Here is a 12,178-nt window from a genome sequence, read left to right on the forward strand (position 1 = left end):
TATTTAAACTCACTCAAGGACATGGACAACTGATAGAGAAGATGAAATTTCTCACCTTTGACCCAAATTGAGCAGCGTATTTTATACTGGCAGTCATTGTTATCCTTGTGGGTAGGACACTGTATTCAAGCACAACATTTTACAGAAACAGCATTCACAGTAACATACCCAGAATGAAGGTGGCCGTGACCCATTAATAACAGGCTGCAATAAGTAGCAACTGCAAAGCCTTCCTCTCTGGTTAAAAGAGATCCTGGTATTAGAATACTTCCTTGTAAAAACACATATGACAGAGGTGCTCTTTTTCCATAGCTAATCCAGAATTGCTCAATTGTTTGGACAAAGATCTATTTTAGGACATGTGTATGTGAGGGACAGACTTGCCTACAGCTTAAGTTCCCCCTCCCTCCACAGGCTACACCAAATTCCTCATTTGTTTTCTGTTTGGCCTTCAGATGAACAGTTTAGAAGTAAAAGAAGACATTAGGAAAAAAATCCCCACATTTAACAATACCCACAGTCCTTCTCCTTTACTCCCATCTGTCACAGTAGGAAAGACAAATGAGGAAACTGCAGAGAACAATTGTAAAGGAAATACCTCTCACAAGTGCTTCATGATGTGAGAGATCCTTTGTGGTGCAATTCTCATCCTCATCTTAAAAACATAAGATAATACAAATATTTCTTGGTAGTCCTGCCCTTGAAAATGTCAAGTATCACTGGAAACACTGATAGATGTTGCAGCTTTAAGAAGGAAGTATGGAAAATTAACATGGGAAAGCAAGTTTTACTATCAGTATTTGTAAAATTTTTCACAGAAGTGCAACAATAATGAAACTGTTTTAAAAACAGGATGGTGAAAGCAGAAGTTGATGCAATCTGTATTCACCAGCACCTGTTTTACAGGGAAATTTAAGAAGGAAAAGTGTTAATACAGAAAGGCTCTAATAAACAAGACTGTTATTAAATATACAGGTAAACCCACTGGTAAGTAACACAGAATGGCCAGGCTTAGTGGAAATTTAAACTTCAGTAACAATTTATTTAAAGTATGCAAGAACAAAGTAATTTACATTAATCTTCTGTAGTGTCAATATTTTAAAACATATGAAGCATTTAAAAGGAGTTAAGAGAGCAGCAGTAATACAGTAAACATGTACGAACCAGGCTGATACAGCCATTTGAAACTACGCTAACAAGACATAAAACGATTTTGTTTAAAAACTATTTATATAAAACTATTTTTATATTTAAGCAAACATATTTACAATCAGTTTTACTGATTGTAAGGAATCAAACCGTTTAATGTTTAACCCGTTAAATACCTTAGCGCAGCAGGAGAACATTTCAGGAAGCTCATATAGAAAACACATGTGCCTGGCACTCAAAACTTTTCATGGCACAGTGGCTTTAGTACTCAACTGACTGGCCTGCTAACCACCAAGCTGGCTGGCTTCCAGAAGTAAATTGAAGACTGTCAGGTAATGTCACTTTAATCCTAATTTGTCCTGTATAGCACTGGAAGTTTAAATGGGAAATCATGAAAGCTTTTATGACATGTCCAGGAGCAGTCTTTACCAGTATTTCTAGCAGCATTCCACACAATTTTTACTTACTAGTGTGGGGATACGGAGGTCAGCTACATTTTAAATTCCATTTCAGAACAAGCACACAGGAGTGTAACCACAGCTAAGCAAACCCTGAGAAAATTACCTTTCAAGCAACGTTTCCAACCCGGATTCATCTTTTTGAGACAGCTTTCTGCTGTTTTATGCAAGACAAGAATCAAGATGTTCATTTATTTTAGATTCCAAAACTTCAGTCTCGCAGACAGGACAACTGACTTTTCTATCCTGCCTCACAGGATTGCTAGGACTTGCAGAGGACTTTGTAAATTCAGCTCTGTTTTTTGTAGTTGTAGTGACATCAGTACCCCCCTTTTTGATGAAATACTTTTCAAAGGCAGTTTTGTCTTCCTTTTTTGGCCATCGCTGCAGGGTACTAACACATTCTAAGCTTTTTTTCTCAGATGCACCCTGAACTGTTGGGGTCTGCTCCAAACAAATTTGTTTTGGTGACCAGTTAGAAGATGGCATAGCTCTCTTGTCAACTGGTGAGCCTTGGCCTGATGTTCCTTCAGTAACACGAGCCATCCTAGCAGGCAATCCACAGTTGTTCTCGTCATCTTCTGTACAGGCAGCAGAGGGTTTTGGAAATTCACGCTTTACAGCTAAGTTGGTCTTTTCACTGGCACCATTGGTACGAAGCGGAAAGATGCCACTATGGGGTAATTTTTCCCATTTTATCTCATTTTTAGGGACTGGTATTGTCCTCACTGCTGAATGATGCAGTGAGCCGTGTGCTTCACTGTTTCCAATGGAGCTGCTGGTATTTGTGTTTTTTTCTGAAAGGACACCGTCTCCTCCTCCAAGCCGATATCCTGTTCCACTAAAAGGCATCAGGTCTTGCATACCATGCATTTGTGTCTTGCCTGCAAAATCAGATTAAAAAATAAGTTAATGACGTTTTCATTAAAAAACCATGGCTCAGTATTTGAGGTGCTTCACACAAAAAAATCTGCTGTTTGAAAATAGTGCATAAAACAGAACCTTTTGTAGACAATTCAGTTGAGGGATTTGTGCCTAGAAGTGCACAAACAGGCCCTGTTCTTTGGCTATGTAACAGTAACATGTAAACCAAGCTTACGTAGTGTTCCGTCCATATTTGTTCAAGAAAACATTTGGACAAAAATCAGTCTGGCAAAGAAAAAAAAAAACCATAAAATACCTTTGTTAGTTGATTTGAAGTGTGGAAGTTTTGCTGTCTGAGTTTTCTGCTTGGACTTCTCTGAGAATTTCTCTGGCTCCTTCACTTTGGTGAACGTGCCCCCACATGTCCTTTGATGTTCATCCCACCAGAAGTCATGTGGATTGGGTGCTCTGTTCATTGAGCGCTTCACATACCCAAAGTAAGGTGCTCTGTTCTGGCAGGGGCCATTGCATCGCCACCAGTGCTGGCGGTACACATCAATCTCATCATAAAAATCGTGATAGATCTAAGTTAAAAAAAAAAAACCACAAAAAACAAACAGTCATTCAGGAAGTTACAAATTTGATATCACTAGCTCTATAGTATTTTTTTTAAAAAATCTATTTCCATTCTATTCTTTCCACTACTGCTGTGATTTTTATATTAGCAGTTAAAAGAGCTGGACCTGAATAAAATTTGGTCAACATTTAGCTACCATTAAAACAAAGCTTTAAAAAGATAGGATACATAGGACTATGTCCTCGTTATTTTGTTTAAACTGCAATAAAATAACTTTGGAAATCTATCTACAATTTCACCTAGAAGATGAACTGTTTAGAATGCATTGCAAACAATACCAGTATTGTATTCTCCTTTCAGCTGTTACCTTAACTGATCTTATTAGACACATTATTTTTAAATATTGACATAAGTATCATTACCCTCTATTGACATAAATCTTGACTGCTCTTCACATGGAGCTCTTCTGTCCCTGCTACCATTAAGCTGTTTCTAGTTTACCACAACAGCTTAAAGAAAAGTTCTTACAGAGAATATAGCTGAAAATTATATGACTAACAACTCACCACATCTTCCTCAACCTGTTCCCACCACAGTCCCCAACAAAGTAACTATGGAACTGGCACACACTTGGATGCAAATTTGTGTTGGTACCAACTGTGGAGTGTCCAACAAGAAGATCACTCATACCACACTGGGCAACTAAAGCACCAGATCAGGAAGAAAGCTCTGTTAAATCAGGAGAAGAGGATTATTCTTACTGTGACATTGGCTCCAGTCAAGAGATTAATGCGACGCATGTGCTTGCAGAACTCCGGTCCATGAGACTCACGATCCTTGTAGTTATGAGTAACAAAGAGCAGGGCATGGATCATTTCGTGCAACAGTGTCTGAAATGATGCAACCATTAGATATTTACTGAAAAGCATTGCGTTTTCAATTTCAAAATTAAGCTGCAGCTATTTTAGTCCTCTACATTGATTATGGTACTGATCTTATCTTTGATTATTCGTATATTCAGTGAATAAAAACATAATACTTAGATCTATCAAACCAAATTAGCACTATTCCCACACCACCAAAGCATGCTGGAGAATATCACTTCAATAAGCAGCATTCCAAAAAGGAGAAATAATCTTCAAACTTAAGTCACATCTTTAAAGAGCTCATCCCCTACACTCAAAAAAAGAGCCACTTTTGAACAAGTTGAAACTCTACAGCATTTCTGTCCTTAGGCAAACCTGAATGTTCAGCCAGCTGATAGCAGCAGCTCTGGCAGAGGCCCAGGAAGCAACACAAAGTCATGTTAAGTTATATCCTACATCCTTATTTTCTGTCGTTGGCCCTTTCAAAACTACAGTCCATATTCGAATATTAAAGGATAATTTAGGAGTTAAAAACTTGGGCTGTTTTTTTCTCTTTATAAAGTCAATAAAATAAACAAGTGACTTTAGCCTCCTATTTTGAGTTGTCCACTTAGAAACATAAAACTAAAGATTACCATGATACTGCAACACAAGCCACACTAGCATAACAGTATTTTATGATCCATAAGTTACTGCACATAAGAATCCCACTACAAAATCCAGAATGTTTGTATGGAGCAGAGGAGGGGGCAGGCACAATGCACTTTACGTGTAGATTCATAAGCCATGTTCAAATACCTCCACAAGATCCTTCCTTGGCCTTAACTTTAGAAGCGGCTCACTGAGACGAATGGAACACAACCCACTTCTTTCATGATATGAACAGATACCAGCAGAGCTGAAAGAAAAAGCAGAAAGAAAATGTGAAAATCTGTTCTTTCTGTAGCACATGAAGAAAATGGAGAATTTAGGCTAAAATACCACCCCCTGTAAACACATGCTAGGTCACTCAGAACAAGGAAAAAAAAATCACTTTGAGTAGTTACTTGAAAAACTCAGCACCATTAAGCTGAGAAGAAAAAAATCCACAAGTTCCTTAGAGTAGAAAAGCCTGTTTTGAAGGCAGAAGAATGTTTCCTTTAGAACTCGTGATGGAGTGAAATAACACTATACGGATGCTGGCGAGTCACGGCAGCAAACACTGACTTAATTGCTGATTGCTTCAATTTCACTTCCCACCCTCCCTCAACTTTAGACTCATACCAAACCTTCATATACCTTCACTTCTGTGTGCTAATCCAGCAAACACCACTATTTTTGTGTGTTACTGAGTTAGTCCTCTACCAGTGCAATATTCAACTATTTCCAAATGTCTAAAGAATACTGCAACAGCAGAGGATAAGAGGGGGGCAGGACTCCAGCCGCCAGCAATTGCATCTGCTGCGGAACTGCAGACTGCACTTCAAAGATTCCTGGTTTTGTTTAACCTCGGATTTCTTCTATATTCCCCTTCCTAGTCTGTTCTAGGTTTTTGTAATATACTATTATTGGTTCTTAATTGCCTTTCGGCCGTGCGGTAGAACTATCATGAAGACTGAGTACGTGTAGAACTATCATGAACACGAGTACGTGAGGTTTCCACACACACCGTCTAAGACCAAGCAATTTCTTCCATCTTAACATCCCTCCGAGGAAAGCCATAGGTGGCTGCCAGGGACGACAGATGCAAAGCAAAGGAGACAAGGACAGCGACCACCTCATGTCCCGCCCTACGGGATATGCCAGAGATGCGGGACATTCAAGCGGCCGGGAAGAGAAGCCTTGGCACCAGCACGGCGCTAGCGGGGCACAGCGAGGAGCAGCACAGAGTGACAAGTGCGGCAGCTCTTCCCCGCCTCCCCGACACTCGCAGCCACACGCCAAGGCGGGCTGCGGCTCCATGGGTGCCAGCCCTTTCCCACCGCCCCGACACCGCGCACGCTGCCGGGGCCCCGAATCACAGGGCCCAGCCTCCCCGCCGCCTCCCCGCCCCTGGCGACCACCCCCGCACACCCCCCGGCCCCCGGGACAGGGCAACCCCGGAAGCCGGGCCGGCGCTCCGCCCCGTACCCCGCCGGTGCCGCACCTGGTCATGCGGGGGCTCCAGGACACAGTGACCGCCTCCAGCTTCCCCCAGAAGAGCGTCTGGTTGAAGTGCACGAACAGGGCGTGCACGTCGGGGCTGGGGTCCAGCAGCTCCCACGCCTCATCCACAACAGACAGCGGGCGGAGGGACGAGCGGTGCGGCGAGAGATCAGGGCATTTTGCTGCTGCTACTGCCGCCGCCGCTGCCTTGTCCTGCTCTTCCCACTCCTTCTGCAGCTTGAGCGCCAACAAGAAATCCTCGTCCTCCATCCCGAGCGCAGCTCCCGTCGGGCGGCAGTGCCGCGGCCGGCATCCGCTGGCGCCGCGGCGCACGCGCAGCAGCAGCGCCCGGGCTGCGGCCGCGTCCTTCCGGAATCCGCGCGCCGGCAGAGTCCCCTCCGCCCCTTCCCTTCCCTTCCCTTTCCTTCCCTCCGCTCCCGCCCCGCCCGCCGCGTCCCGCGCGTCACTGCGGGCAGCCGCTCCCGCCGACCGAGCCGCGGGGCGCAGGCGCGGCGTTCTCGGCGGCGGCGGGGCGGATACCGGGCGGCGGCGGCGCGGCCATGGCGCTGTCGCTGGGCGAAGGCGGCGGCGGAAGCCGGCTGCGGCGGCAGCTGGAATCGGGCGGCTTCGCGGCGGGGGAGTACGTGAAGCAGCTGTCGCAGCAGTCGGACGGGGACCGGGACCTGCAGGAGCACCGGCAGCGCATCCAGGCGCTGAGCGAGGAGACCGCGCAGAGCCTGAAGCGCAACGTCTACCAAAACTACCGGCAGTTCATCGAGACGGCGCGGGAGATCAGCTACCTGGAGAGCGAGATGTACCAGCTCAGCCACATCCTCACCGAGCAGAAGGGCATCATGGAGGCCGTCACCCAGGCCCTGCTCCTCCAGGCCGACCGCGACGACCCCGCGCTGGGCGCCCGCCGCGCCGCCGCCGCCGACCCCTTCCTCCCTCTGTCGGCCAAGGATGCGGCGGCCAACGAGGAGGGGCGGCAGCGTACTCTCACCACCCTCCTGGAGAAGGTGGAGGGCTGCCGCGACCTCCTGCCCGAGAGCCCTGGCAAGTACCTGGTCTACAACGGCGACCTGGTGGAGTACGATGCCGACCACATGGCGCAGATCCAGCGGGTTCATGCCTTCCTCATGAACGACTGCCTGCTCGTGGCCACCGCCCTGCCCAACCGCCGCGGGGCCTACCGCTACGATGCCCTGTATCCCCTCGACGGGCTGGCTGTGGTCAACGTCAAGGACAACCCGCCCATGAAGGACATGTTCAAGCTGCTCATGTTCCCCGAGAGCCGCATCTTCCAGGCTGAGAACGCCAAGATCAAGAAGGAGTGGCTGGAGGTGCTGGAGGAGACCAAGCGCAACCGTGCCCTCAGCGAGAAGCGGCGCCTGGAGCAGGAGGCCCTGCCCCGGCCCGCCCCAACGCCCCCCGAATCCACCAACCCGTTCGACGAGGATGAGGACGAGGAGGAGGAGGATGAGCCCTCCGCTGAGGACGAGGTTGTTGACCTCTCGCTTGAGTGGATCCAGGAGCTGCCTGAGGACCTGGACGTCTGCATTGCTCAGCGGGACTTCGAGGGGGCGGTGGACCTCTTGGATAAACTCAACGAGTACCTGGCGGACAAGCCTGTGAGCCAGCCCGTGAAGGAACTGCGGGCCAAGGTGGACGAGCGGGTCCGGCAGCTTACAGATGTTCTGGTGTTCGAGCTGTCCCCGGACCGCTCGCTGCGAGGAGGGCCGCGGGCCACCCGCCGAGCCGTGTCTCAGCTCATTCGCCTGGGCCAGTCCACCAAGGCGTGCGAGCTGTTCCTGAAGAACCGGGCAGCCGCGGTGCAGACGGCCATCCGGCAGCTGCGCATCGAGGGCGCCACGCTGCTCTACATCCACAAGCTCTGCCATGTCTTCTTCACCAGCCTCCTGGAGACGGCCAGGGAGTTTGAGACGGACTTCGCCGGCAACAACGGGTGCTACTCGGCCTTTGTTGTCTGGGCCCGCTCGTCCATGAGGATGTTTGTAGATGCCTTCAGTAAGCAAGTATTTGATAGCAAAGAGAGTTTGTCAACTGCGGCAGAGTGTGTCAAGGTAAGAGGGGGTTGGTGGGACACAATAGCTGAAACAAAGGCTTCAAAGCTTTAAATTCTCTTTTCTAATCCTAGTTTAGTTACTGACTCTTGTGTGGGTCTCCAGAGAGGTTTCCTGCGTTGGAAGGTTAATATTGATTCGAGGTTTGTTTGGTTTTATTCAATTTAACAGAGGAAAGCCTAAAGATTATAATACATGTCAAGAAAAACCCTGCCTTTGTCAGAAAGCAAAATGGGTTTATTCTTAATTTGCCTTTAACTGGTAGGAGATCCTAAAATTTACATAAGTTACATCTGAATTATAAGTACTTCAAAACTTTCTCTTTGTTTTCCAAGGCTGTCCTGAACTACATTTTCATATTTTTTTGCAAGACTAACTTCCTCAGGCTATGCTTTCTTTCAGCTGCTAATTGGGAGGGGGAAAAAAAAAAGCTTATGTGTGAGTTATATTGTATTTGTCCAGGGTATTTTTGACAGCCAAGGTTTATCTTTCAGTTATTAATTTCTCATTAATGAAGTTCTTAAATCATGAGAAGTAAGTGAAGTAAGAGTAACACTTCTCAGTTTTCTGACAGTGATAAATTTGGTAAACATGTAAGATGTAAAGGGTACTTGCACACTAATAACATCCTTTGCTTTTCTTTGTTATCCCAGGTAGCTAAAGAGCACTGCAAGCAGCTGAGCGAGATTGGACTGGATCTCACCTTCATCATTCATGCCCTCCTGGTGAAGGATATCAAAGGTGCTTTACAGAGCTACAAGGATATCATCATCGAGGCCACCAAGCACCGCAACTCTGAGGAGATGTGGAGAAAGATGAACCTGATGACTCCAGAGGCGCTAGGGAAGCTCAGGGAGGAGATGAGGAGCTGTGGGGTGGGCAATTTTGACCAATACACGGGTGATGACTGCTGGGTCAACCTTAGTTACACTGTAGTAGCTTTCACCAAGCAGACGATGGCCTTCTTGGAGGAAGCGTTAAAGCTTTACTTTCCAGAGCTGCATATGGTTCTTCTGGAGAGTCTTGTGGAAATCATCCTGGTAGCTGTCCAGCATGTTGATTACAGTTTACGGTGTGAACAGGACCCTGAGAAAAAGGCATTCATTAGGCAAAACGCCTCTTTCCTGTATGAAACTGTCCTTCCTGTTGTGGAAAAAAGATTTGAGGAAGGAGTTGGAAAGCCAGCCAAGCAGCTACAGGATCTGAGAAATGCCTCAAGATTGATGCGTGTGAATCCAGAAAGTACCACCTCTGTGGTGTGAAATGAACCTAACTGTTCCTGTGAGCAGGGTGGCAGCACTTACTGAAAATGTTGTACATTGAATAGGTGAACTAAACGGGGTTTTTTTTGAGTCCCTGAAAGATGCAGAACTCCTAACTGCTGCATGCCAGAAGCTGAAGACTTTGAATCAATGCCTGCAAGCATGCAGTGCTTTACTTGGTGGATGGGGTGTAGGGAAGTGAGAAGGTGGAGGTCACATGTCCTTGGGCAGCATATCCTGTACAAAGGGCTTGTATAGTATTTGTAACTTGGGAAATAACAGTAATACAAGTTTTGGCCAATTGTTTGTGAAAGTCTTACATATATACAGCATATGGCAGGAAAAGATCAATTCTCATCATGTCACTGTAGCAATTCTTTTTTAAGGCAGTGTTCTGGTAGGAGGGGAAGTGCTTGAAGCATTCCCAGGGTGTGGTATTCAGTGAGGCACATCCACCATCCAGATGTGACTCAGCACTGCGGAGAAATGATGTGGATTTGCACAATGTGATTTGTGTGCTAGCAATGCAGACTTTTCATTTTCTTTAACCTTGAGATTATCTTCATTAGTTTCAGAGGCAGATTGGAATAAAAAATGGTTTTTTAGTATAGGATCTTGTGTTTGCATGAAGGGACTTCTTCTGTTTAATAAGCTGGCCTGTCAGCCTAAATTATAGCTGTCTGAACCATTTGTTCCCTTCAAGAGAAGTGAGAACAAGTTGCTTCCCTTTCTCTTTTTGTTCCTCTTCCGTGTTTTCTTACGGATCTAACTGGGGTCACGTCCAGTGCGAAGTGTGCGCTGTTGCTTGAGGTGCTGTCACAAATGTGTTATGGGCTGTTGTCTGCTGGTAGGAACCATGGTGAAGAGGCATAAATGCTCTTGAGACGTGCAGGGCAGGGAGAGGGTCTGAAGGGACTGTTTCATTTGGAAGAAATGGAATGCTAGTTTTGCTGTACAGAAGCAGAACCTGGTGAAGAGACTATGAGGCTTTTTGTAAGAGACGTGAACTTTGAAATATTCATTGTCTCCCGCAAGAACTAGCATAATTTCCTGTAATACAGCAATAAGCAAGAAGAACTATCTTTTTTGCAGAAATCACAAGGATTTGGTTGGCAATTCTAATGTTGATGGGGAAAGTTTATACAAATGCTCTTATGTTTGGATTGAACGATGTTGGCTGTCTTGTGCAGTATATGTCTGTGAAAATAAAATAAGCCAAGTATTGTGTCAAGGCTGGTTTGGAAAGCTGTCAGCATCAACTTCTAAGCTGTGCAAACTTCTTCCCCTTTGGTGCAAACTTTCTTAGTTGTGAGAAAATCATGTTACGGCTAAGGAGCCTTGTATTAATCCCTCAAAAAGTGTCCTTAACTGGAATAATTAGGTATTCTATTCTTGTAGCGCTTTCAAAATAAAGCTTTTGCAGTTTGTATCGTGGTAATGAATGCCTTGTGACTGCCTGAGCAAACAAAAGGTATCACCAGTGAAACATTCTGCATAACTGTTACACTGAAACTTCTTAATTTCTCCCTGTTTTCACAGTGCTAGTTCAATGCAGTTTTCACTTCAGTGGCTGGGTTTTGTTCTCCTGCTCTTTGGATGCCTTTTAGACTGTCAGATTTTGCAAAGCATCCTATTGTTTCTGCTCACTTGCTTTTCGGTGTTTGGGCCTTTTGCTAGCAATTCACAAAAAAAAGTAATACAAAATATTTTTAAAGGGTAACTTCGCTCGTTGCTCCCAACTTAAATTGATGGAAAACCAGTGAAGTAGCCCTTTTTTTATTTTAAGGGACAGGGACAGTGAGAGTTAGAACTTGTGTAACATGTTATGTCCAAGAGAGAGAGGCCTATTGGTGTTATTTCGGTACTGAACTGTTTTTGATATCAGAACCTAGTGAAGTATAGCAAAGTAATATAATCTCTGTCATCTGTTTAAATTGGGCAAAGGTAGCATCCTAATCTGAGAAATACTTTCAAGTGTATTATAAATGAGAGCTCTCTGTGGTGATGGGTATTTTGGAGGAGAGGGAGAAGAGATGGCTTTTTTTTCTGTGAACACAGGTATATTTCTTTTTTTTTTTAACAGCAGAAGAAAGCAGAATAAATATAGATGAGCCTTATCTTTGTGTGTGTGTGTCTTTGCAAGAGGAGGGTTAGATCTGGAACTATAGACTGATTATTGTGATGCTTGAGGATTTTTTGCAAGAAGCTGAATTGTAGTTTCCCAAATTCCCAAGCATTAACATAAGGCTGAAAAGGAGGAGAGCCCTGTTCATGCTTCTATTGTGAGCTGGTGTACCCTCATCAGAGGATGAAATGTAGAATGTAATTCTGCCACATGCTCTGTTATGCCTCTGTCACTGAGCCCTCATCAATCTATTTATGGCGCACTGAGCCTACTGATTTTGTCTCTACTGCATCCATGGAGCAGTGGGCTTGTGTTGATGTTGGTTTTAATGAATGAGGGAATCTGGCTTTTCATTTGGGTCATCAAACATCATGTTCATGTGCCTGTCACAATTCAAACAGGTGTGGATTTGTATAAACTGCTGTAAGTGGCATTGATATTTTGTAACTTGTGAATCTGTTAAAGTCATAATAAAAGAAAAACAATAACCTGAAGAAAATGGTGCGGAATTAAATTAAGCTAAACACCCTTTTTTGTTAATTTAGTTAACAGAGAAAAATCAATGTATGGTGAGTCATGGTTTAATAAATTTCAGTTTTGGAATGGCACTTTCCTTTTCCTGAGCTGTGCACTTGTGGGGACAGTGATGTTCACACTGGGATTTGCAGT

General features: G+C 45.2%; 2 protein-coding genes across 2 annotated transcripts; one reads left to right on the forward strand and one right to left on the reverse strand.

Annotated features, from left to right (window-relative positions):
- Positions 1–1,011: 1,011 nt before the first annotated feature.
- On the reverse strand, positions 1,012–6,403 carry SPRTN (SprT-like N-terminal domain). The gene is made up of 5 exons (XM_032102318.1): positions 6,040–6,403; positions 4,713–4,812; positions 3,810–3,938; positions 2,788–3,055; positions 1,012–2,491 (listed from the first exon to the last, which is right to left on the reverse strand). The coding sequence occupies exons 1-5, from the start codon at positions 6,306–6,308 to the stop codon at positions 1,770–1,772; spliced, it is 1,488 nt and encodes a 495-aa protein (XP_031958209.1). The 5' UTR covers positions 6,309–6,403; the 3' UTR covers positions 1,012–1,769.
- A 151-nt stretch (positions 6,404–6,554) lies between these two features.
- Positions 6,555–12,117, forward strand: EXOC8 (exocyst complex component 8). The gene is made up of 2 exons (XM_032102316.1): positions 6,555–8,122; positions 8,776–12,117. Exons 1-2 carry the CDS (start codon positions 6,599–6,601, stop codon positions 9,382–9,384), a joined length of 2,133 nt encoding a protein of 710 aa, XP_031958207.1. The 5' UTR covers positions 6,555–6,598; the 3' UTR covers positions 9,385–12,117.
- Positions 12,118–12,178: the final 61 nt, after the last annotated feature.

Source organism: Corvus moneduloides, chromosome 3 (genome assembly GCF_009650955.1).
Source record: "Corvus moneduloides isolate bCorMon1 chromosome 3, bCorMon1.pri, whole genome shotgun sequence".
NCBI classification, from domain to species: Eukaryota; Metazoa; Chordata; class Aves; order Passeriformes; family Corvidae; genus Corvus; species Corvus moneduloides.

Coding starts and splice junctions, on each gene's coding strand:
- SPRTN (XM_032102318.1), bottom strand. CDS start 6,308: ATGGAGGACGAGGATTTCTTGTTGGCGCTCAAGCTGCAGAAGGAGTGG. Junction 3,056..3,809: donor TGACTGGAGCCAATGTCACA/GTAAGAATAATC, acceptor TTTTTAACTTAG/ATCTATCACGATTTTTATGA. Junction 2,492..2,787: donor CTTCAAATCAACTAACAAAG/GTATTTTATGGT, acceptor CTGATTTTGCAG/GCAAGACACAAATGCATGGT.
- EXOC8 (XM_032102316.1), top strand. CDS start 6,599: ATGGCGCTGTCGCTGGGCGAAGGCGGCGGCGGAAGCCGGCTGCGGCGG. Junction 8,123..8,775: donor CTGCGGCAGAGTGTGTCAAG/GTAAGAGGGGGT, acceptor TTGTTATCCCAG/GTAGCTAAAGAGCACTGCAA.